The sequence below is a fragment of the Mesoplodon densirostris genome, chromosome 6 (genome assembly GCF_025265405.1).
Source record: "Mesoplodon densirostris isolate mMesDen1 chromosome 6, mMesDen1 primary haplotype, whole genome shotgun sequence".
In the NCBI taxonomy this organism is placed as follows: Eukaryota; Metazoa; Chordata; class Mammalia; order Artiodactyla; family Ziphiidae; genus Mesoplodon; species Mesoplodon densirostris.
Window position 1 is genome coordinate 9,099,051 of NC_082666.1, and position 24,113 is coordinate 9,123,163.

General features: G+C 55.4%; 1 protein-coding gene across 3 annotated transcripts in view; it reads right to left on the reverse strand.

The window, feature by feature from the left end:
* Nucleotides 1–10,142, reverse strand: part of LMX1B (LIM homeobox transcription factor 1 beta) — an 80,212-nt gene extending 70,070 nt beyond the window's left edge. For all 3 annotated transcript variants that reach the window (XM_060101698.1, XM_060101697.1, XM_060101696.1), the window contains exons 1-2: nucleotides 10,004–10,142; nucleotides 8,981–9,167 (exon numbers count right to left, since the gene is read on the reverse strand). In XM_060101698.1, the coding sequence (XP_059957681.1) occupies nucleotides 8,981–9,167; nucleotides 10,004–10,142 (326 nt within the window). The remainder of the gene's footprint in view (nucleotides 1–8,980; nucleotides 9,168–10,003) is intronic.
* Nucleotides 10,143–24,113: the final 13,971 nt, after the last annotated feature.

Consider the following 24,113-nt stretch of genomic DNA (forward strand, 5'->3'; position numbering starts at 1 on the left):
TAAGAGTAAATATTTGTGGATTGATACAACCCCATTTCCCCCCTGCAAACCGAATCTGAAAAAAAATCCGCCCTCCCGCCGTGGTGCGGCGGGGGCGCCGGAGGGAGAGGGCTGGGTCGGCCCCAGTGTCCGCGCCGGGAACTCGGCTCTCCGGGCGCCTCGCCGCCTCCAGGAGCTGAGGGACTTTGCACATTTCTCAGGCGGGAAAAAGGTCTTAAGACTCTTTTTTTCAATTTTCTATTCCCTCGATAAACAAACCTCCCGATCTCGCCGCTTTGGGGCCTGCCCGAGGGGGTCGATCGGAGGGCTTGGGGAGGGGCGAGGGCTTTGCTCAATTCCGAATGAAAATGCGAACTCTCTCCGCCAGCCTAGCTCCCTTCCAGAGGGTTTAAGTGGCTCGGAGGGAACTCCTGGGCCGCGGGAGGCCCCGCCCTGCAGAGCTCCCTGAGTCCAGCCCAGGAGAACACCCGCAGCCGCCAAGGGCCCCCGCAACGACAAAGAGCCCGAAGGCTGCCGCGGGGGCCCCGGGCTCCCGGCTCCTGCCCAGCCCGTCCCGGGATCGGATTCCTTCATAAATCAGCGGCTGGGTGAAAGGGCTGCGCTTTAGAAAGGGCAGGACCGTGTGCGCGTATTAGAGCTCCTGGTTCCCAAATCCGGGCTAAACCCCTGGTGACACCGAAATTCATCAACCGCCGCTGGCGCCCGCGGCTCGGCCAAGGAGCCCGGGAGCCAAGGAGCCTGTGCACGGCGCTGCCCCACTCGGGGGTAAAGGAGAACGAAAAGCAGGAACCCTCCGAGAGGTGGGCCTGGAGGAGAACGCGGGTGGAGACCGCTGAGAGCCCTCCCGCCCGCGCGCCGGAGGGAGGGCGCTGAAGGAAGCTCCCCGCCCGGAGAAAGGCAGTTATTCTAACCTTTCTCCTTCTCTGGCAAGGACTGGCCTTACTGGGGGCGTTCCGGCGGGAAAAGGGCAGTGACCCACCCACCCCCACCCCCTGCACACACACACCCACCCACCTTCCACGCTGGGTGCTCCAGGGAGAACCACGACTGTCCAAAGTGGGAATCTGGGGCTTCCGGAAGATCAGGAGTGAGGGGGGTGGCTCCCATCCACTTTGGGAGTTAGACCCGCTGGGGGGGAGAATCTGCTACAGGAGTAACTTCGGATCTGAGGGAAGTGACTTAACTCCCTCAGCCTGGGTTTGCTCACCTATACATGGAGCTAGAGCAAAAAAGGTCAGTGCACATCCAGGCACTGGAGAAACACCCATTCCTTTCCTTCTAGCTGCACTGCTGTGGCCTGCCCCTCTGGGGTTAGTGAGGCTCTGCTCTGCCAGTTCACATCTACACTGGCCAAGCTCAAGAATCTGTTGGGGAAAATTGGGGACTTACGTGCCTCAGGAGTAACGGGGGCCCATCCACAGGATGCTGGCTGCCTGCCTCCAAGGACCAGTTTCTGACAGCCAGACCTGCCCCATTCCTTTTGCAAGGAAAAAATTCAAAAACACCAGCCCAGACCCGGATGAGGAGCAAGAGGGTGGGCAAGGCTGCTCCAGGAGGCCTGTTTAGGAGGCTACACTCTCTGGGCCTCCCACTCAGGGCAGACAATGCATTCCTGCCAGGCAGGGAGCCTCCGGCTTACTTCCCAGGCAGGCAGGAAGGAAACATACATTGACTGAATGCCGAACGAAGCCTGGCATCTTTGGGTTTGTTTCACTTTCCTCTGAGCAACCCTGTGAGATTTGAATGATCACCCCTATTACACAGAGAAAGAAACTGAAGCTTGGGAAGAGGCACCAGCTTTCCTAAGTGTCCTTGGCCTGTGTCACTGGGAGCCAGAGACATTTTCGATCCAGATCTGTAACTGCAATCTTGCTGTTTCCTTTGAGAAAATGTGCCCCACTCAGAGGGCCCTCCTTTTAGAGGAGGTGGCCCCAGAGCACCGTGGTCCTCTCCATCTCCACAGGCTTGGGCAACTCCAGGCCTGGGCGGGTGCCCACACCCAGGCAGCCCAGCAACTATGGCAATTCAGGAGTCACATGACAACAGTCACTGAGTCCTGGAGGACAGCAGGAGGCGGGAGCGGGGGGAATGGCAGTCACACCCAGCTCATCTGGACAGTGCTGCCCCTCCCCTCTCCCCATCATCGCTGCTGCAGCACCAGCAGAGGCACCTGGGGGTGGGGAGGCACCCCTGGCCGCACAGTGTTCCAGCACATGCTCACTCAGCTTCCTGCACCTAGCCAGCTGCGCGGGGGTCTCCGGACTCCTGTCGGCCCTGATGGGCACCTCTGTTGCTCTGGGCAGCCTTCAGGACCCTCCCGGCTGGCAACCAGCTCACAGTTCCCGAGGAAATCTCTTACAGCACGGCCGGCTAGGAAGCAGCAAACATCTTTGTTTCTTCTGGAACCACATTCCAGGAACCGGGTTTTTCACCCCAGTTCACCAAGTGCCAGGCCAGCCAGGTGCTCCGCCATCAGCCGGCACACTTGGTCCAGGTCTGGGCCTGGCTCCCAGTTGTGACAAAGCCCCTCCCCCCAGACCCCTATACTCCCCCACCTCCCTTCAGGGCTCCAGGGTCCACCAGGCAGGTCCAGCAGCTGCCAGTCAAGAAGCTGAACAGAAATGGATACAATATTGCCCCAGGAATAACAAAGGAAGGGCCCACACAGAAATTTATTTGTACTGATCAGGCCAGGGAAAGGTAAAGGGCAGCGAAGAAGAGCTGTCAGCCAGGCCTGAAACTCAAGAAAGTTGCCATTCGGAGCACAGTGGCCCCTTATACCCCTCCACTGCCAACACTGCAGTAGTTAAAGCAAACACAGGCCCTTCACTGCCCTGTCAGTTACACCTTCCCCCCAAAATTACACAAACTTTGAAAGATTTTTCTGAGAGAAGATGGATGCTTCAGGCAACTTGAGGTCAAGGCTAGGCTGTTTAAAGTACATTATTAACAAATAAACATTTACTGCACACACACAAAAAAAGAGAAAAAACAAAAAAAGGAGAAAAACTCTATAGGCCACCGGGGAACCAAATCATGTTGCTTTTGGCCTCAAATGCAGGAGACATTTATGACATGAATGGAGAACACCAGCCGGTTGATGAAATGGCAAACGTCTGCCACTTTGCTTCCTCTGCCTTCGTGAATCAACTTTTTCAAATATGGTTTTCAACCTTGCCTTCCCCTCAATACCACTGCCTCCCCACTTCTGACTGCAGTGGCAATAAATATATATAATTTTGGTTTTGCTCTCTGCTGCCATCAGCACAGAATCTGGGGGTTGGAGAGGGCTGGGTCAGCCAGAGAGCCAAGGGCCTTGGGTCCTCCTGCACCCTCAACTGACTGACAGCTCACAGGAACTCCTTGGATGAGTGGACCATCCCTCTCTTCTTCCCTCCCCTGAAGCTGGGGCCTGACTGTGGTGTCCAACAAATTGGAAGTTATAACTCACGTCACTGAGAGTATCCTCCATCTCTCCGCCTAACTAATGCCAAAGTAGGACTGGGTGGTTATGAGTGTGTGTGTGTGTGTGTGTGTGTGTGTGTGTGTGTGTGTGTTTTCCCTTTTCTGTTTTAAAAACCTCACAGCTGCAGGGTAGAGGAAGTTCCGTGGGGAAGCACTGCCAGCTTTCATGGACCAAAAATACCTCCTTGGGCTGGAGGAGCCTTCTGACTGCCCAGGCTGGTGTCTCTCACCTGAAAAACATACAAATCCTTGGATCTCTCCCTCACACACCCGCTCTTCTGACTCTCCCCTGCAGCCTCGGAGATGTTGATTGAGCTTTATTTTCTGTCATTTGAGTCACAAAAACAAATGAGCATGAACAGTTTTCCAAATATTAAATTATACTATTGTGTGCTTTTCCAAGTTATATACCAGGGAGACTCCAATTGTTCCCCAGTGGAAAGATCTTCGCTTTAATCCAACCTCCACCCCCCAAGGAGAAACAGGTCAGCACACCAGGCCCACCCTGCTGCCTGCCTTTCCTGCAAATGCACAGTGGGCATTTGTTTTCACTCATGTAATCAGAAGCTTTTCTGCCTCTCCAGAAGTGCAGGAGAGGATACTGGATCCCATGAAGTGTGAAACATTTAATGAAACCTCCCCACCCCCACCCAGGTACCTTGTGTAATCCTCACAACCACCTTGAGAAATTATATCATCGCCCCCACTTTGCTGATGGAGAACATGGGGCTCAGAGATGGGCAGCCACTTGGCTAAGTTCACACAGCTACTGAGTGCTGGGGCTGGGAGGTGAACCCAGGTCTGTCTCACACTGTCCCACTCAGGAAAAGGGAATGGTTTTCTCAGGGTATCCCTCATCTTCCCTGCACGGAGGCTTATGGCAAGCCTAGCATGCCAGCTGCCCCTCTCTTTGGCATGGAACCCATGGGCAGTTTGGTGTGTGGCCTTGGAGACAAGGCATTCCTTGCCACGCTGATGGTGATAAAGTAACAACAATAATTTCCAGAGTATTAACAACATGCCAGGCAAGATGCCAGGTCCTTTGGGGCATGTTATCTCCAATCCTTATAAGAATACTTTCCCCCGGGTGGCTACGTCCCCCATTTTACAGAAGAGGCTCAGGTAGGTGTCAAGGCTCTGTGGTCCTAAGCCTGGCTCCAATGGACAGACAGGAGGGAGCTGAGGGTCACCAATCACATACCCCGGAGGAGATCCTCACAGCCTGCTTTCCCCACTCGAGAAAAACCCAGCAAACAAATTAGGCTATACCAGCCCGGAGCCTAGGGAATACAGGGTGAGCCGGGAGTCAGCTGTGCATAATGCCTCTGTTCAGCAGCGGAGAACTGCAGCCTCAGGAAGGCCTTTGGTTACCCTTCCGCCTACAGCCAGGGTACTGGGGTCAAATGCAGAGGTGCCCTCCCAGGAGCCAGAGGGTCCCCGGACTTGGGCTGGCAGAGTGAGCCGTTCAGCCCTTAGATCTCCAGGACGAGCACTACGGAGGCCTTTTAACAAGGGAAAGCGCTGGCTCTTCCTTCCAAGGACATCCACTTCCAGGACAGGCCCTCTGGCCCAGGCTGTGGGCAGGGGTGTCTGCAGCTCTGAATTGGTCTGATGGGGGCCATGCCAGCTGGGGTACCCACTGGTGGAGGGGATGCTGCTGGTAACTGGCACCCTACAGCAGGGCCTAAGGGAGGTCTCCCAAACTGGGAGAAGCAGCAGCCAGAAAAGACTGGGGCCTGACTCTGCTCTACCCGAGCGCCACACCCGCTGCCCCGAGGAGAGGTGAGCCTCCCAGGAAGGCCTTTCCCGGTGTAAACACTTCCCAGGAAAGGAATGTGCTGGGAAGAGTGGGGTTGGGCCACTGGAGCTGCAGCCAGCTGGGGTAAATTTAAAAGAAAAAAAAAAAAATCACCCCAGGACTCAGACGGCTTCTTGTGAAACTCAATCAAAGCTTCGCTGCCCCACTCCTGCTGCAGTGGGCGCATCCTACCTGGGCAGGCGAGGCCCAGGGGACCGGCGCGGGCTCAGCGGCGGAGAGGCGAGGCCGCCCGGGAAGGCCCGGTGGCAGAAGCGCGCCGCCAGCCCGGGACGCCGAGGTAGGCGCAGGGCGCACGCAGGCTCCGGCTCGCACACCGACGAGGCTCAGGTCGTCAGATCTGGGAGCTGTCTTACAAGCGATTAGGCTCCATTTTGTGACAGATTTTTGGACTCTCCACCGACCCTCCCCACTTCCGGAGCCTCCTCCCGGAATTCGCCACCTCCTCGGGATAAAAAGATAGAAACCCTTTCCAGACAAGCGACAGACGGCAAGAAAAGAGAGTTACATAATTCTATTTGGCCAAGCGGCAAAGAAAAAAAAAATGAGGAGGGGAATTTATGTTGTCATTTTTTAAAAATGCGTTCACCGGTGAAGGAAGGAGAGAGGTGCTCGTGATTTTGCGTTTGGAGGCCGCGTTTCCTCCCGGTTTCTAACCGGGTTTTCTGTCCGAGAAGGAGCTCGGGCTGCCGAGGGGCCCGAGGCTCAGGCACAGGAGAACTATCCGATGATTTTTTTTTTCCCCTGAAGGAGCCCCCGAAAAACACGTACTGAGAAAAAGGAGACTTCGAGTTATGCGTGAAAATGCACAAATGCCGTGGTGGCCTGCGCTCCGCTTTGCAGGTCCAGGACGTGCGGGTGGATTTTATCAAATGCTATTAAATGCGCCAAACGTCAATTAATCACCCCTGTGGTGCATAAAATAACGCTGTGCCTCTGGGTCTGTGTCCCGGATCTTTAAAACAAATCGAAAGGAGGAAGAGGCGCTTAATAAAAATAGCAATCTCCTTCCAAGGACCGAGCCCGGCAACTCCTATCGAGACGAAGAAACATTTTTCAAAAGTTATGGCGGGGGTGTGTGTTAATTTCCCAATACCGCTGACGCACAGACTCCACAAAATTGAGAAGGCACGTTTCTGCGCCCACTTGCCTGGATTCTCGTCTGAAAAGCATTTACGCACAGATGCAATAAATATGCATCTGCGATCCTCAAAGAAAAAAATAAATCGTGAAATACATTTTTACTGTGCAAAGAACATCGCTTCCCAGTGAGCCCCCGCCTGCGTCTCTGCGCTGGCTCTCCCAGAGAAAAGCTGATGCGAGATCCGACTGGGTATTTGTCCCCAGAATTGTCTTGATAACAACAATCCCCCTTCAGCCCCCAACCGGCCAGCCTAGTGCAGATACCTAATTGGCATTATTGGAAGAAGGGGGGGGGGCGAAAGAGGAAGGCACCGTGAGAGGCATGAATAATGCCCGCCTGCTGCCCTCAGGACCTAGACTTGAGCTGGAGATTCGCCCTGAACCAAAATTCACCCGCAGGCACACCCCTAACTGCACTGAGGGAGAAAGCTCTTAGGCACCTTTTTTTTCATTTTTAAACAAACATACTTTCAGCAAAGCAATAGTTGTTTAATGTTTAATTGTTTTGTAAAATGAGGGAGTTGGCCATTCAGCTTTAAGGGATCATCCAGCTCAAAATTTGTGACTTTACAGTTCTGTGCTCTGAAGAACCAGGGGGCATCCTCGCCTTGTTTTAAGGGAAAGCTCTGTAAGTGACTGAGGGGTGGGGAGGAGAGAGTGAGCAGATATGTACAAGAGGTTGGAAAGAGTCTTTACAAAATGTAAAAAAAATTTTTTTCAAAAAATTGCACAAATGATTCGGAGGCCCATTTCCAGTTTCCTGGGCCTCCGGCCCGCACGTGTTAAGTGATCCAGGCTGAGCTGTGCGGGGAGTGGCACTGCCACAACCGCGCTCGGGGTCAGGCAAACAGAGCAAGGCGAGGGGTGCAGGACAGCAGGATGTGTGCGGACTTGAGGCCGGTGAGCCCTGCTGAGGGGCCAGCCCCAAGCCTCCGATCCCATCTACCCCAAACTACTTTCATCACTTTATGCTGCTGTACGCCTGCCTGTGGCTGAGCTGACCGGTGGCCTCACTTTCTCCTGGAAGTAGAATCATATCAGTCCGGGGCACAGCACAAACACGATCCATGGCAGTGTGCCTAACCTGGGGTGGTGCAGAGGTGGAGGTCTCTGGGACCACAGAAGAGCTGACTCTGAACAGGGTCCCAATTCCTGCTCTCACTGTCCCCCAGCTGGCAGGAAGAGCAAGGCAGAAAAAGCAGCTCCTGCTGGATCCCCAGACCAGGGGAGCATAGTCAGAATAGGTGCTAGCGTAGGGCTCACACAGAGACTTCTGAAGTAGAACCCGATGCCCTCTCAAGGGCTCTGGTCTGCAGTCCCACCTATTTCCAGGTCTCAGCCAAGCTGCTCCACTTCCCATCAGGGCCTGGATTTAGGGACAGTCCCTGGGCAGAGCAGGTAGGCTGCACTTACTACCAAGCACTGGCAGCCCAGCCTTTTCCCAGAGGCTTGGGCACACACAGCCCCCTCTGAGGCCCAAACCACTCGAGCAGCCTACCCACCCTATAGCCCGATCTGAAACGGTTTTCTGGGCTTTGCTAGAAAGTTCTCACAGGCACCCACTTGTCTCCAAATTGCTGCCCTGGGCATCCCCGCACTCCTCTTCCTCGTGTTGCTCCTCTCTGCCTCCCTCTTAACCACACTGTCAGGCACAAAACTCAGAGGGTCAAAAGAAAAACAAAACAAAACCTGGATCTACTCTTATCTGCCAGGAGCCCCCTGCCAGACAAACCCACAGTCTCAGCTAAAAGCAAAAGTCAGTAGGTAGGGCTCAGCCCACAGTTTCTGGCCTCAACGCTGAGGCTTGGGCTGCGCCAGGGCGGAGCAAGCCATCCCTCCCCAACACATACACATAGCAAGAAAGAAGGGCTGCTGGGGAAGGCTGACTTGGTCAGTTCCTCACCCCGTGGGGAACCCAAGTTGTGGTTTCCCACCTCTTAAGGTCCTCCTCCTAGACAGCTTCTCCAGCCAACAATAATTATACGAGCAAAATTCCCGCATGGAACGGTTTGGGGAGAATGCACACCCTTTTCTCTCCATCAGGGACTGAAAGTGCAGCAGGGAGCCTGGCAGGAAGGGGGCATCCCTGGCTGCTTGGGCACTTCAGCACCCCGCCATTCCACCTCCTTGCTTCAAGAATCCCAAACCAACATAAACCCTGCCTTTGGGCTGGGGAAGCACACCGCCAGTGCCCGGCTCCCTAAAGCACTGCTTTCGTTTGAAGATCAATTCTCGGTCCCCAATGCAGGCCTCAATGAAGCCAGCCCCTGTCCCACGACTGCAGCATCGTACCCCCCACTCGGCCCAGCGCAGGTTTCACAGACAAAGGATGGCAATAAGGGCTGCCGGAGGGTCCCGGCCACCCCACCAGTGTTGGCCGGGCTGGGACGGCTCTGCCCTGCCGGGAGACGCGCAACCCGCGGAGTTCTCGGAGCTGACGGGCCCAGCGGCGCGCAGGGCCGGCGGCTGGGCGGACGCAGGCCCGACATGGCAAGGGGGCGGCCGGGCTGGAGTACCGTGCGGCTGCGGGAAAGGAGAAGGACGCGAGGCGCTTACTGTTGGTAGTCTTGTTTGCAGTACAGTTTCCGATCCCGGAAGTAGCAGCTGGTGGTGAGGGCTTGCTGACACGCCGCGCACTGCAAACACTCCTCGTGCCAGGACGACTCGTTGACTCGCATCAGGAAGCGGTCGGAGATGGGCCGCTGGCAGCCCTCGCAGACGGCGGGATGCGGGCAGTCGGAGCCTGCAGCGCACAGGGCGAGAGCCGGGCCGTCAGCGCCGACCAGCCCGGCCCAGCGTCCCGATCGCGCGGTGCCCGCAGCTCCGGCCCCAAAGGCGAAGGCAGCCCGGGACCGCCGTCCGCCGCCTGCGCTTCCCCGGCCGCCGCGCCAGGGGCCGGGCAGCCTCAGCTAGTTCGTCCCAGTCGGCGGACTCCGCCGCGCCGCGGGCCTGGAGCCTCGGCTCGGCGCTGCGCGCTCCCCTTCTCCGGAGATCCAGCGCTTGGTGATAATACGTATGAGAACGAGCACGGCGCGGGGCAGCCGGCTGGGACCGAGACAGGAGAGGTGAGGCTTAGGCGCCCGCTGGCTGACACGCCCCACGGTGGCGTTCGTTGTCTTCTCTCCTTCATCTCCCCAAAATCTGTTTAGCTGACCCAGGGAACATTTCCCTCTTAGAGACTCCCTCTCCCTAAGTGACCTGGCACCACTCTCAAGCTTGCCAAGGTGACTACTTGAGTCCTCCATCACCCCTGCCACCCGCCTCCTACCTCTCGCCCGGAGTGGCAGCTCTGGAACTGAGGCCCGGTGAGGATGGGGGGTGGCGGCTGGAGTTGTCCTGTCCTCGCTCCTCCTAGGTGGTGTCCCTGCATACCTCTGTCCCCTCAGGATGCCTGTCTAGGAGTGCCTGCCTGTTGCCCCTCTGGTGATCACTCCAGGAGTTTTCTCTCTGTGTCCCCCACGCCCCCATGTTCTGCAAACCACTGTCTTTATCCGTTGGCCTGGACCCCTGTGTCCACCTCGGGACGAGGCCCCTGTCCCCTGCCCGTGACCACTCGGGCGTTCCGAAACCCGCACTCACCCAGCAGCACCCCCAGAGTGGCGGGCCCGGGTCGCAGGGCATGCTCCTCCATCTTGATGCCGTCCAACATCTTAGCGCAGTCCGTCTGCCCGCGGGGGAAGCACCTCTCCAGCGATTCGGGACCTGTTGCTATATCCATGGGACGCGGGGCGCGCTGCGGGCCCCGCCGGCCAGGGTGCTCGCCCGCCCGCCCGCCTGCCGGCACGCCGCCGCCGCGGCGGCCCGGGAGCCGGAGAGGCGAGGCCCCCGCGGGTTGGGGGCTGCGGCTGGGACCGCTGGCTGCCCCCGGCGAGCGCGGAGCGGCGACGCGCTGGCCCCGGGCCCCGGCGTCGTGCGGGCGGGCCGGGGCGGCTGCAGTCCGCGCCGCGCTCTCCCGAGCACTCGTAGCCACGCGCGCCGGCTCCTCTGTCACCTGCTTGTCAGCCCCGGAGCCGGGCTGCAGCGGCGGCGGCAGACGGAGCCGCGGGGAGGAGACGGCGGCGGCGGCGGCGGCAGGCGGGGGAGGGGGTGGGGGGGTGCAGGGGCGGCCCCGCGGGCTGAGGCGGGGCGCTGGCGGCGCTGCGGGGTCCCGGGCGGGGCGCAGCGGGCCGCAGGATTCCAGGCGCGCTCCCCGAACTACTCTAGTGCCATAGTGCGCCCGAGGAGCCGCTCGGTTTAGAGCTGGGGCTGGCGGCGGAGGGATACTCCGGCCGGGAGCCGCCTCACCCCTCCTCAAACTTCCTGACATTTGAACTCATTGGTGCGCCTCGTATCCCTGCGCCGGGATGAGCCGGAGGCTCCACGTCAAATAGTGCCGTCGCTGCCCCCCCGTCCCCCGCGGGAGGGCTCCCCGCGCCCCCGGCTTGCGCCCCGCGCCGTGCCCCACCCCGAGTGCGGGCCCGGGCGCCCCGGCCAGGCCGAGCGCCCCGCTGGCCCCTCACAGAAGTTTGGGTCGCCTTCGAAACAAATCCTTCAGCCCCACCCCCTTGAAAAACTGATTTGGGAGTTGGGGAATGAAGGCTTTGTTTTTTTTCTTTCTCGCTTTCTTTATTATTAATATTTTGTAAAGCTTCAGCGCTAAGAGGAGTGGCCCTGAGCGAGGCCAGACTGCACGGACGGCGGGCACCGCAGCGGCTCCACCAGGGGACGGCGCCGGCCGGGAGTGGCCGCCCAGGGACCCCGACTGTCGGCCGAGGTAGGTCGCACCAGGCTGAGTTGGCGTCCCCCGGGTGGCGGCGCCTTCCCGGAGCCGGTTTGGTCTGTGGAGAGGGCTGGCTGCCGGGACTGAGGGATGGGGACTGGCGGGAGGGGAGGGCTGCTGGCTCAGGATTTGCCAAAGTCCTGGCCCGGGGAGAGGGGGATTTGGCTCCAGATTTGGGGTGTGGGTCCGGGAAAGCGTCAGGCGTGGCAGAGATTGGGTGGAGAGGTGAGCGAAGATCCCGGAAGAGCCCCGGGATCAAGGATGGAAACACTGGGAAGGCAAGAAAGGTGAGGCCCGGTTTCAGGCGACCTAGAGTTTAGAGAATGATTAGGTGTGAGAAAGGGATCGCGGGTACGAGTGGGGCAATGGACGAGAACCTGGCCTCACAGGATTGGGAGTGAGGACCATGGGTAGAGAGTGGTGGCTCGAGGGTCGCGGACTGAAGGCCCTGGAAGATGTGCGTTGGGCTGCTCGAAGGAAACCGGACTGATCGCTGGGATAGGCGACCTTTGGTGGCGGAGGGACCCTGCCGGGGTCGGTAGGCCGTGCCCGGCAGGGACAGGGCTCTGGCCAGCCTGGGCAGCGTGGGCCTCGGCACTGGGGAACGAAAGGCCGGAGAGACCGAGCGGCCGAGTCCAGCGCCCGCCGGGCCTGGCACCCATCGGGCCAGGCACCCGCGCAGGGTGCGCAGGCCGCTGCGTCGGCTGCAGTGCACCGCGCCCGGGCCGGCTGTGTCTTCGGCCTCCGGGGTCCCCATGGAGTCGCGGCTCGCCCGGGAGCAGGGCGGCCGATGCAGCCCCGAAGCAGGAGCAGATTGACCCTGCGAGCCGCTGCGGGGCAGCCCGGGCCCCTCCCGGAGCGGAGCATTGGCGCGGAGCGGGGCGGGGGCGGAGGGCAAGGGAGGCGGGTCCTCTGACCCCGCTGGAGGCGAGAGGGCGGATCGGATTTGGAGCCTGCGGGAGGCTTGGTCAGAAGTGGCCCCCTGTGCCGCGGGGCCCCGCGGAGGGGCCCGGCTTTGTGGAGGATTAGAAGCTCCCGCCCCAGCCCAGTACCTGCGTGTGTGTCGGTGGGTATCTGTGTGTGTCTGTGCATATGGATGCTCCCGCCTCTGAGGCTCTTCCATGTCTATGCACCCGTGTCTCTGTGCACACACAATTTTTCTGCGTCCCTGCGACTGTCTGGGCTCCGAGTGGCTCCGAGTGTGTGAATCTGTGTCCCCTGCATCCGTGTGTGTGTTTGGATGTGAATCTGCTGGGCCTTACATACCTCCATCTCTTCCGTGTTTTTGTAGGTCTTTGTCTGTGTCCCTGTGTCTGTCACTCTATGCGGGTGCCACGGTTTTTATATGTCTTTCATCCTCCGTATTGTGTCTGGGATCCTTTTCTGTTTATGTGTCTTCGTGTCACCTTTGTGTGTCTTTGTGTACCTCCGAGTTTCCGAATGATTCTGTGTGCTCGTGTGTCCCACAGTTTTTTGTGTGTGAGTGTGTCTTCGTGTCTCCGTGTATTTCTTGATTTCTTGGCGTCTTTGTATCCAGGACGGTGATAGGTAGTTGTGGAGTTTCTCTCACACGCCCTTGGTCCCCTGTCCTTGCGCAGCCTGGAAACCCCAGGCCTTGAGCTCCCGAGGCTGGGCCCGGGCCTGGGCCTGGGCTGCCCGCTCCGGGCATCTGGGACGGGGGCGCGACAGCTGCCGGGAGAAGCCAGGCGGACGAGGCTCGGGCGCGCAGAGCCGGGCGGCGCAGAGCCCGGCGCAGGGCTGGCGGACCGATCGGGGGCATTCTGCCCTCTGCTGGCAGCGCTACGTTCTTGCACCCGCTGTCGGGCGACTGCCTGCAGGCGAGAGGGTCCATGTTCCAGGTCCAGATCGATCCTCTCTTCTCCTTCAGAGCTCAGTTAGGAATCCTCTTCCATCGATTAGGAATCCTATTCCATCACAGGCCCTGCAGACCCACCCCAGACTCCAAATTCCCGGTACAGCGTTTCCCACCCCCCACCTTCCGTATGCCGGGCCTCTTCTCCACACTTCTCTTCTCCCCTTTGGCGGAATGGGGGCCTCTGTGGCCCGGCCTCTGAGGCTTCTCTGACTCCCTGGCTGGCGTTCAGAGTTGTCGAGACTGCCCAGGGTCGCATTCCCAGGCCGCCCAAAGGCCGGGTCTCCAGGCAGAAGGACGTGCAGGCGGCCCCCTCGGATGCCGCGGCTCATCTGGCCTGGGGCGCACAAAATCTTGGCATGTCACCCCGTGCCCCTGCCGGCGTCACAGCCCACACCACCAGGGCCTACATTAGGAGGGCCAAGGCAGGTGCTCAGAGCTGCCCGCAGCTGCCGAGGTCGGGTCTGGACCCAGGCAGCTGGCCTCTCTCTGTGGTCTGGAAGTGGGGCTGCTCAGGCCACGAACCTGGGGTCCCGGCTCCTCGTCCTCTCCGCTCACTGTGCATTAATCCCCCCACCCACCCCGACTCTGCATCAACCCATAGGTCCTGTTCCTTGCCCTCTGTCCCGGCTCCCCGGTCCCTCATTCCCCCAGCTGAGTCGGCGGCGTCCCGGCTCCTTCGCACACGCGCTCAGACGCCCCAGGTCTCTTTCAAGCACAATCGTGGCTCCTGCGCCTCCCGACTGCTTCCCCTGCTGAAAACGTGGCAAACTGAATGGTAGAAACAGGGCCTAGGCCCGTAGTCGGGTACTGCCCATAGGCGGCGAGTGGCATCTTGCTGCGCCCGATGGGAGCCGGTGCGGTCCAGGACCTGCCGATTCCCCCGGGCAACCCCCGGCGCTCCGGCCGATACGGGATTCTCTCTGGCTCGGACTGAAGCGTCGGAAACAGCTTCAGATTTTCTCCACCTAAGGAAAGACCGAGTCGGCTGTTTGGAATCACTTGGGAAGAAGCAAGATCTGAGATGGAGACTCTAGGGCGGGAGTCAGCTCCCCCAATTCTGCAGACGCCCCATCTCCACTGTGCCTCCTCGCTCCTTTCCGTAGGGCTTTGCACTCCCGAAGCCTGCCTTCGCTACCAGCGGCCCACAGGCACGGCCCTAGGACCCCCCTCTCCCCCCAGCGGAGGCCTGTCCGTCCTCCCTCGAGCGGTGCTTCTGACCAGAGCCAGCCGCGGGGTCCCCTCCCAGTTTACAACCCCAGCTAGAAGTGAGAATCCTGGGCAGGGGTGGAGTACAAGGAGCTGCCCAGCCGAGTGCTGTGCAGCGCGTGAAGGCGCGGGCGCTGAGCTGCAGGGATCCGCGATTCCACCCTGCCAGCAGGGAGAGTTGGGGCTGCCAGAGCACCCAGACCCGTCCCGCGCTGCCCGCCCACCACTGGCCCTGGGGATCCTCAGATCCGCGGGAGGGACCCAGGCTGGACCAGAGCCGCCCCCAGCCAAGGCCCGGGCTGGGGGCTGCTATTCCCAGGTCGTAGCCGGGCTCCGGAGACCTGCGTGCTCAGGAAGTGGAGCCGGCCGGCCGGCACTGGAAGAGGGCGGGTGTCCCGGCCTTTGGAGCCAGTGGTGACCACCCTTGTCTCCTTGGATCTCTGCTGTACTTGACCCCAGGACACATGGGTCAAAGGCTCAGTCCCCTTCTCAGCTAGCAGAGAGATGGATGTGTGTGATAAGTAATCCGGTCACCTTCCCACAGCCCAGGGAAAAGTGTCTGTGGTCTTCCTGTGTCTGTGGAGAGCTCAGAGATCCTGAGCCCTGTGGAGGTCCACAGAGAGGAATGACTGGGGAGGTCCAAGCTGGGGTCCCTCTGACTCAGGACTGGGAGCAGGTTCTCACTCTCCCATCTGGAGTTTTCTAGGCTGAGGTGGCAGGGAACATGAGTTGAGTCGGAGCTTGCTGATGAGGCCCGGTGTGTGTGGCTCTGAGGCTGTGTGCTGATGTGTGTCTGTATGCAACGTTGGGACCGCCCAGCTCCAGCAAAGTCCTTCTGCCCTCTCTGCAGCCTAGCCCCACCCTCAACCAGCTGGTGGGGTCTCTGGCCACAGACTCATGACTTCTCAGCACAAGGTCTGGGTCATTAGTCATGGGATTTCTCCCTGGTGGGTCAGGAGATCAGGCTCCCTCAGATCCAAAGGCTGCTTTGAGCCCTCAGGGCTAGCGAGGGACAGTGCCCTGGCCAGGTGGCTCAGGGCTAAGGTCTTTCACTGGCCAGGCAGTGGTTAGAAGTGGGGTCAAGAGCAGTTGTCAGGGAGTCACCCAGATCTGGTTCAGGACCTCTGGAAAGTCCTGCCCTCTCTCTCTACCACAGCTTTCTTGTCTGTAAAGTGGGCATAATAGCATGTATTCCCACAGGGTTGTTGAATGAAATTCAAGTGCTCACCACAGTGCCTGGCACTTAGCAAGTCTCTACTCAAATACTGGCTGAAAGAGAGTCCCCAGGACTTAGGGAAATCACAGCTGCCTCCTGCCCCCCCAACCAGGGCCTGAGGGGAACCAGATACATGCTGAGCTCAGCAATCTCTCTTCCTTTAGGGCAGGTGAAACTCAGGTCCAGGCAGCTGTGGGCTGGGCACAGGAGACCCCCCAGGCTGTGCCTAGACAGCCAGCACAGACAGTCTCAGCCTTCACTACTTGCTGGGGCTGTGGAGCCCAGGCTGGGATTTTTTGGAAGGCAACAAAATTAAGGGCTTCAGCCAATGCATCAAAACTGTATGTGTGGGACTCTCAAGGTGCCATTTATATTTATTTCTTAAAAGGCACTTTCCTCAAGAATCTTTGCATTTCTTGCCAAATGGATGGGTTGGGTTATTTCAGCAGCCCATCTAGAACCAGGGGCTTCCCCGACAGAGGACCTGAACCGAACAAAGAAAAAGCCAAGGACCATATTTGGAGCCATAAAGCCCCCATTAGGACACTAAGAATAACTCGCAGAAAGACATTTTATATGAATTGTACACAAATTCATAAAAGCAAGAAAGTTCATTCGTCTCCACCCTGAGGGTCCATGGCTGGGGAAGGGGACTGGGTGTGATATGGGGGTGAGCGCCCATCCTATTTGATCTTTATCTTAAATCCACTTCAAAAGCTGGGGATCAGCAGAGTTGGAGGTTTGCCTCTTCCTGTAATTATTTGGTGTCTAGTAAAGTTTTTATGAGTGTCTGTGCAAATAAATGCATTTGATGTGCATTTGTTTTGACTAGTGCTGCTTTATATAGGAGGCGTGTGCGTCTTCCGTTGGTCCTCTGAAAAGAATGAGAGTGAAAATAAAAAGAAAATCAAGATATCCGGCCCAGGCAGAGGGGCGGAGCCGAGGCAGTCCCACTGCAGACCAACACCCCTCTGACAAGGGCTCGTGGGCACCGGGATGCTGCCAAATGAGTTTGCAGCCTTTGGGTTTCCTGTTTAGAGTTGCTCAGGGCTGGGAGGTGGGCTTGGTGAAACACAGATTCTAGGAAGGCTTTTTTTGGAAACAGAACTCTGCCTGCCTTTTGATTACTGTCCTCTGGGTATCCTTGGTGAAGAAAAATGAATAATCAACAAGGGTGAGTTTGGGGGGTGTCACGTTATCATTTAAGTGTCAGGGTAAACCTACTTCTCTGGAATTTGAGCTCAGCAGGATCTGGTGGCGCGGCAGGTTGAACGGAGATATGGCTCCCAGCCCTCTCCGGACAAGGCGGCCGGGGTGGGACAGGATAGGTGCCCCTCCTGTGTGGCTCGGGAACGTAGGGGTGCTCCCTAAGGGCCAGGAGCCAATCCAGGGTGTCAGGGGCTAGGAGCACCCATGCCCGTCTCACGTGTCCACCTGGCACCCAGGATGCAGCCTGCAGGTGCATTCAGTTTAGCCCATGCTGGCTTGTCTCTCCTCCCAGCACTGCAGTCCTGATTTATTTGTTCTAAAATTATTTTAGCATTTTATTGAAGTATGATATACATATAGAGAAGTGCACAGTGCATAAATTTACAAAGGGGACACAGTGATGCCCCCAACACCCCATCAAGAGAGAGAATGTTCTGGCTCCCCAGAATCTCTCCTCATCCCCCCCCACCCCCAGGCACTACCTATCCCTTCTTTCAAGGAAACCACTATCTGGTTTCTAACACCATACATGAGTGTCATCTGTTTTTGAATTTTATATAAGCAGAATCGTAGAGTATATGTGTCTTACCATACTTTAATCATGAGATTTTGCATGAAAATATGGATTTTTCTCCTGAAACATCAGAGGTCTGATTATCTTGGACCCTTATTCCAGCAGGGTGTTGATAATCTGGAGCCGAATTGTGCCCTTCCTCCCTCCCCCCAGTTAACCCCCACTCCCACCCTGCTCCAGGCAGGACACCTGCCCTCTTCAGTGTCTGGCTTGGTGACTCCTGCTGTAAACCTATGGCTTCTCCCCTGATCTTCAACCCCTCCCCAAAAGGAATTAACTGTGTGTACACTGGGAAAGTACATCCAGAATCTTCTCTTATCTCAGTCCCTTCATCTACATCCAGTACCCTCTGAGGTAGAAATCATGAGACCTTTTAACAGGTGAGGAAATCAGCACCTCAGAGAGGTGAAGTCACTTGCCTGGGGTCACACAGCATTGTAAGTGTCAGATCCTGGATTCAAACCTGGATTGGCCGGACCCCAAACCTCAGGCTCTTGTCACCTCCCCACATGGCTCCCCTGGGCATCCAGACCCAGGCGTGAACAATCCCCTTCTGCCTCCTTCTAGCAGGGAGGAAGCTGGACTTTTTCCAAAGGAAACGCTGGGAAACACAAAACCCAAAACAGAAAACAGGGCAGGGATGGTTCCCAGGCCCCGGCAGCCTAACCTCGGGTGATGCAAGTCTAGTCTGGGACGGGCTGGTCTGGACTGGTGCAGCCTCCCCAGATGCAGCAAAGGAGGGTGGCATCGTGCCAGTCACTGAATATCCACCATGTGCCAGGCGCTTCCTGTATGTCATCCCCACATGTTCACAAGGTGCCTATGAAGTTGGTATTATTATTTAGCCCCACTGTACAGATAAGAAAACTGAGGTTCAAAGAGGTCAGTGTCTTGCCTTGGACCACAAATGTATGAGTGGTATGTCTTTGCTCTGTACCACATTGGCTCAGTCTTCTTATTGGAGCCCCCTCCACTCTCCTGTTATGATGAGGGTGCAGCCAGGTGCTTCCTCTTGGGTGCTCAAAGATTCTGGAGTCTGGCTGGCATGGCTTGGGGCTTAGTTTCAGGAGCCACGTGATAGTTCATAGGGCCTCAGTTTCTTCATCGGGAAAGTGGGGATAATATTACTACTTTTCATGACTATTGGGGGGTTCAACGACGTCCATGGGCTTTTGAATCTGGAAGAATTAGCAGTGGTCTGTTAGAGGGGGCAGGAGGGTCACTGGATATGCAAAGGTCCTGAGGCAGGAGAGAACTTGATCCATTGGAAGCCTGTGTGGCTGGGTCAGAGGAAGGATGTGGCTGCAGGTGTGGGCAGGAGCCTGACCACAGCATGTTACAGGTCACAACGAGGAGTGTGGACTTGAACCTGAGGGCAGTAGGGAGCCATGGGAGGGTTTAAACAGCATCGTGCCACGGTCCTGTTTGTTTTTTAGGAAGATCTCTCTGGCTGCGATGAGGGGTGAGACCATAGGCAGGAGGCCAAGTGATAAGGCCTTTGGGTTTCAATATCCCTTTTGTATGGAATGAGGTTGGGCGGTCCGCAGAACAGACCTTATCCTCTAATTTCCCATAGAGGTTGTGTTTCCAGATTCAGGGTTTCATGTTACACAGAGTTATTCTGTCTGGAATGTGTCCCCCAAGCAACCCCGCTGGACCCTCTGTGGAAGGAGGGGCTCTTCTGAATGCAAGATGCACGTTTATGCAAAAAAGTAGAGCATCGCAGTCCCGGGGCTTGGCAGTGTCTGTCCCTGAAACAGTCCAGCAACCAACAGATGGAACAGCGTTTAGGAGTTGGGACAGGCTGCAAACATCAATAATAACAATGATAGTAATGATGACAACAATTAACTTTTATTGATGACTTACCATACCAGGCCTTTGTGCAGTCTCTAACATCTGGGATCTCATGGAGTCCTAAAATAAGCCTGTGAGTTAGCTGGCACTGATACCCATTGTACAGATGAGGAAAGTGAGGCCCAGTGTGGGGAAGTGCCTTGCTCATGGTTACTGAGGGGCAGAACCAGGCTGCCACCTGTGGGTGCTGGGCCACCTCAGAAGGGAGGCAAGCTGGCATGTTGTTGAACTTTCTGGGATCCAGACAGCCCTGCAACTGTTCCCAGTGCACAGAAAAGCCAGAAAATTCCAACCCAGCATCCTGGCCTCCATCTACACTTCAGCCCACACAATCTGCCCTGCAAAGTTATTCTCCATGGAAGAACTTGGTAATTCAGGCTTTTCCAAACCCAGGAGAAGCTTCCAAGTCTAGAATCCTCCCAATGGCCTCTAAGGCCTCTTGGCCCGTGTCCACCTCCCTGGCCTCATCCCTACCTCCTTCCCCTCCAGGCTGTACTACATGCCAAGTGTACTGGCCTTATTTCAGCTTCTCAAGCAGCTCCTACTCTCTCCTGCCTGCAGGCTCTGAACAGGCTGTTCCCTTTGCCTGGCAGGCTTTCTCCACTCTCTGTTCCTAGCTTACTCCTATTCATCCTTTCTGTCTCAGTGTAAATGTCACCACCTCCCAGGAGGCTTCCTTCACTCCCTATACTAGCTTAGGTCTACCTCTTACATGTTTTCAGCAACGTGTGTTTCTCCATCATGGTGAGATGGGTTATCTGTCTTCCTCACCCTTCTCCCGTCCCCGTGTGGTCTCAGGAAGGAGTGATGGGGAGCACATCCTCAGTGTCAAGGCAGTGAAGGGGAGGGGACAAGTGCCCTCGAAATATAACACGGTCCACATTGCGCTTGCTCGGTGGTTGGAGCTATGTGTCTCCCCTGTAGACCAGCTGAGGACTCAAGGCAAGAAATGACTTCTCACAGCACAAGATGAGTCTGATTTCTTATGAGCATCCCATTTCGTCCCCCCTTCGCTGCCTTCCCTTCTCCGGGGGAGCGCTAAGAATGGGGAAGAAGAAAGCTTGGACTCACAGCCCACGCTGGAGAAGATGCAAATGGAGACTTGGGCCTGCTAGATTCTAGGGGAGGGTAGAATGATCTGGGGAAACTAAGGCAGCAGGGTCTTGGGGATGGGGGAGGAGCTGAGGGGCCTGGGGGTGGGAGATGGCAGAGGGTGAGGAGAGGAGAGGCTGTTCTCTGTTTCTGGGGATTCTTTTTTTTTTTTAATTTTTAAAGATTGAGGTATAGTTGATATACCTGGGGATTCTTGATGGCAACCATAGAGGCAACTCCTGGAGGCGCTGTGGTGTCTCACACAGAGCAAGCGGACAAGAAGAGATAGCGGGGAGCTTGGTCCCCATCATAAGCCCCCAGTGCATGGTGGTGACCGTCAGGGCTCCAACCGTAAGGCCTCAAGCCCTTGTCTGCCACCCCTGAGTGGAGGCCAGATTCCCAAGGAAGGAGGTCATTGTGTGGGCAATTGGAAGGTGACAGCCCTGAGGGGACCCCGCAAAAGGAAACCTGTGTTTTCAGGCTGTGAGGGCATAGGAGCAATTTTAAAAATCTGTTTTCAACCATTTCTTTGAGAAGCCCATTTCTTTTTAATAAAAGAACATTAAGAAGTACAACACGGGCTTCCCTGGTGGCGCGGTGGCTGGGAGTCCGCCTGCCGATGCAGGGGACACGGGTTCGGGCCCCGGTCCGGGAGGATCCCGCGTGCCGCGGAGCGGCTGGGCCCGTGGGCCATGGCCGCTGAGCCTGTGCGTCGGGAGCCTGTGCTCTGCAATGGGAGAGGCCACAACAGTGAGAGGCCCGTCTACCTCAAAAAAAAAAAAAAAAAGAAGTACAACACAAGGAAGAGCCTTTTATTTATTTAATTTTATTTTTTTTAACATCTTTATTGGAGTATAATTGCTTTATAGCGTTGTGTTAGTTTCTGCTGTATAACAAGGTGAATCAGCTGTGTGTATACATATATCCCCATATCCCCTCCCTCTTGCACCTCCCTCACACCCAAACAAGAGCCTTTTAGACAATAAATGTTTTCTGCATTGAGGAAGTGCCCCTTTGGGGGGACGGAAGGCTTCATGGGAGTCTTAGGGCCCTGAGCTCTGAGTTCTAGGTTGTGTGGGAGCCCAGAACAGTCCAGGCTGCCCAAGGAGAGCCAGGCTGGGGGACCGTGGTGATGGGAGGTGATTCCATTATGCCCTGAACATGTGAGGAGGGATGGAGAACACCCTGCATTTGCCTAACAAGAAGATATTCCCAAATGTTTTTGGCCAATTTGAGTATGGAAACTCAAGACAAAGAAACTGTCAAATGCCTACTTAAAATATTAATTTTATGAGTTGGGTATTACCTGCAAAATTATCATAACAATTTTTTTTTTTTTTTTTTTTGCGATACGCGGGCTTCTCACTGTTGTGGCCTCTCCCCTTGCGGAGCACAGGCTCCGGACGTGCAGGCCCAGCGGCCATGGCTCACGGGCCCAGCTGCTCTGCGGCATGTGGGATCTTCCCGGACCGGGGCACGAACCCGTGTCCCCTGCATCGGCAGGCAGACTCTCAACCACTGCGCCACCAGGGAAGCCCTAACAATTTTTATTATTATAATTTTGGATGTTTATAACAGTAACCTGACAAATGGGTTAAAAGGAGATAGTAAATATAAATATTGTTTTTTTCTTGCAGTTTCTGAGACAGTTTAGTTTCAGACTCTTCACTTGCATTTCTTCCTTTTTTATTATTGTTTTTAATTGTGATGAAATCCACATAACATAAAATTTACCATCTTAACTATTTTTAAGTGTACAGTGGCATTAAGTATATTCACACTGGTTGTACAGCCGTCACCCATTTCCAGAACTCCTGTCATCTTGCAAAAGCCAGGACATGGAAGCAACATAAATGTCCATCGACAGATGAATGGATAAAGAAGATGTGGTACATATATACAATGGAGTATTACTCAGCCATAACAAGGAACGAAATTGGGTCATTTGTAGAGACGTGGATGGACCTAGCGTCTGTCATACAGAGTGAAGTAAGTCAGAAAGAGAAAAACAAATATATATTAACGCGTATATGTGGAATCTAGGAAAATGGTACTGATGAACCTATTTGCAGGACAGGAATAGAGGCGCAGACATAGAGAACGGACGTATGGACATGGGTGGGGGAAGGGGGGGTGGGATGTACTGGGAGATTGGGACTGACATATATACACTACCATGTGTAAAACAGATAGCCAGCGGGAACCTGCTGTATAGTGCAGGGAGCTCAGCTCGGTGCTCCGTGGTGACCTAGGGGTGTGGGATGCGGGGGTAGGAGGGAGGTCCAAGAGGGAGGGGATGTATGTGTATGTATAGCTGATTCACTTTGTCGTACAGCAGAAACTAACACAACATTGTAAAGCAACTATACTCCAATTTAAAAAAAAAACTGAAACTCTGTCCCCAGTAAACAATAACTTCCTATTCTCTCCTTCCCTGACCCCCTAGCAACCACCATTCAACTTTCTGTCTCTATGAATTTGACTACTCTAGGTATCTTACTTAGGTGTAATCATACGTATTTGTCCATCTGTGACAGCTTATTTTACTTAACATAATGTCCTTGAGGTTCATCTGTGTTACAGCATGTGTCAGAAATTCCTTCTTTTTTAAGACTGAACTGTGTTACAGCATGTGTCAGAAATTCCTTCTTTTTTAAGACTGAATAGTATTCCATTGTACATATATACCACATTTTGTTTATCCATTTAACTGTCAGTGGACACTTGAGTTGCTTCCACCCCTTGGCTATGGTGAATAATGTGGCTATGAACATGAGTAGACAAATATCTCTTCAAATCCCTGCTTTCAGTTCTTTTGGGTGTATACCCAGAATTCAATTTGCTGGATCATATGGTGATTCTATTTTAATTGTTTTGAGGAAGGGCCATACTGTTTTCCACAGTGGCTGCACCATTTTACACTTCCACCAACAGTGCACCAGCATTCCAATTTCTCCACCTCCTCTGTTTTTTGATAGTAGTATCCTAATGGATGTGACGTGGTGTCATTGTAGTTTTCATTTACACGTCCCCAATGAATAGTGATGCTAAGCATTTTTTTAAAAATATTTATTTATTTATATTATTTTTGGCTGCATCGGGTCTTAGTTGCAGCACATGGGCTCTTTGTTGCAGCGTGTGGGCTTCTCTTTGGTTGTGGCATGTGGGCTCAGTAGTTGCGGCCCACAGGCTTAGTTGCCCCGTGACATGTGGGATCTTAGTTCCCCGACCAGGGATCGAACCCATGTCCCCTGCGTTGGAAGGCTGGTTCTTAACCACTGGACCACCAGGGAAGTCCCAGATGCTAAGCATTTTTTCATGTGCTTATTCGACATTTGTTTACCTTCTTTGGAGAAATGTCTATCAAGTCTTCCCCTCATGTTTGATGGGGTTTGGGGTTATTTTGTTTTTTTTTAATTTTTTGTGTATTTATTTATTTATTTATTTTTGGCTGCATTGGGTCTTCGTTTCTGCATGCAGGGTTTCTGTAGTTGCAGCGAGCATGGGCTACACTTTGTTGCGCGGGCTTCTCATTGTGGTGGCTCCTCCTGTTGCGGAGCATGGGCTCTAGGTGCGCAGGCTTCAGTAATTGTGGCTCATGGCTCTAGAGCACAGGCTCAGTAGTTGTGGTGCATGGACTTAGTTGATCCGCGGCATGTGGGATCTTCCCGGACCTGGGATTGAACCCATGTCCCCTGCATTGGCAGGTGGATTCTTAACCACTGTGCCACCAGGGAAGACCTGGGGTTTTTGGTTGTTGTTGAGTTATAGGAGTTCTTTATATATTCTGGATATTAACCTCTTATCAACTCTATGATTTGCAAATATTTCTCCCATACAGTGGGTTGTATTTTCACTCTGTTGATCATGTCCTTTAATGCACAGAAATTTTCAATTTTG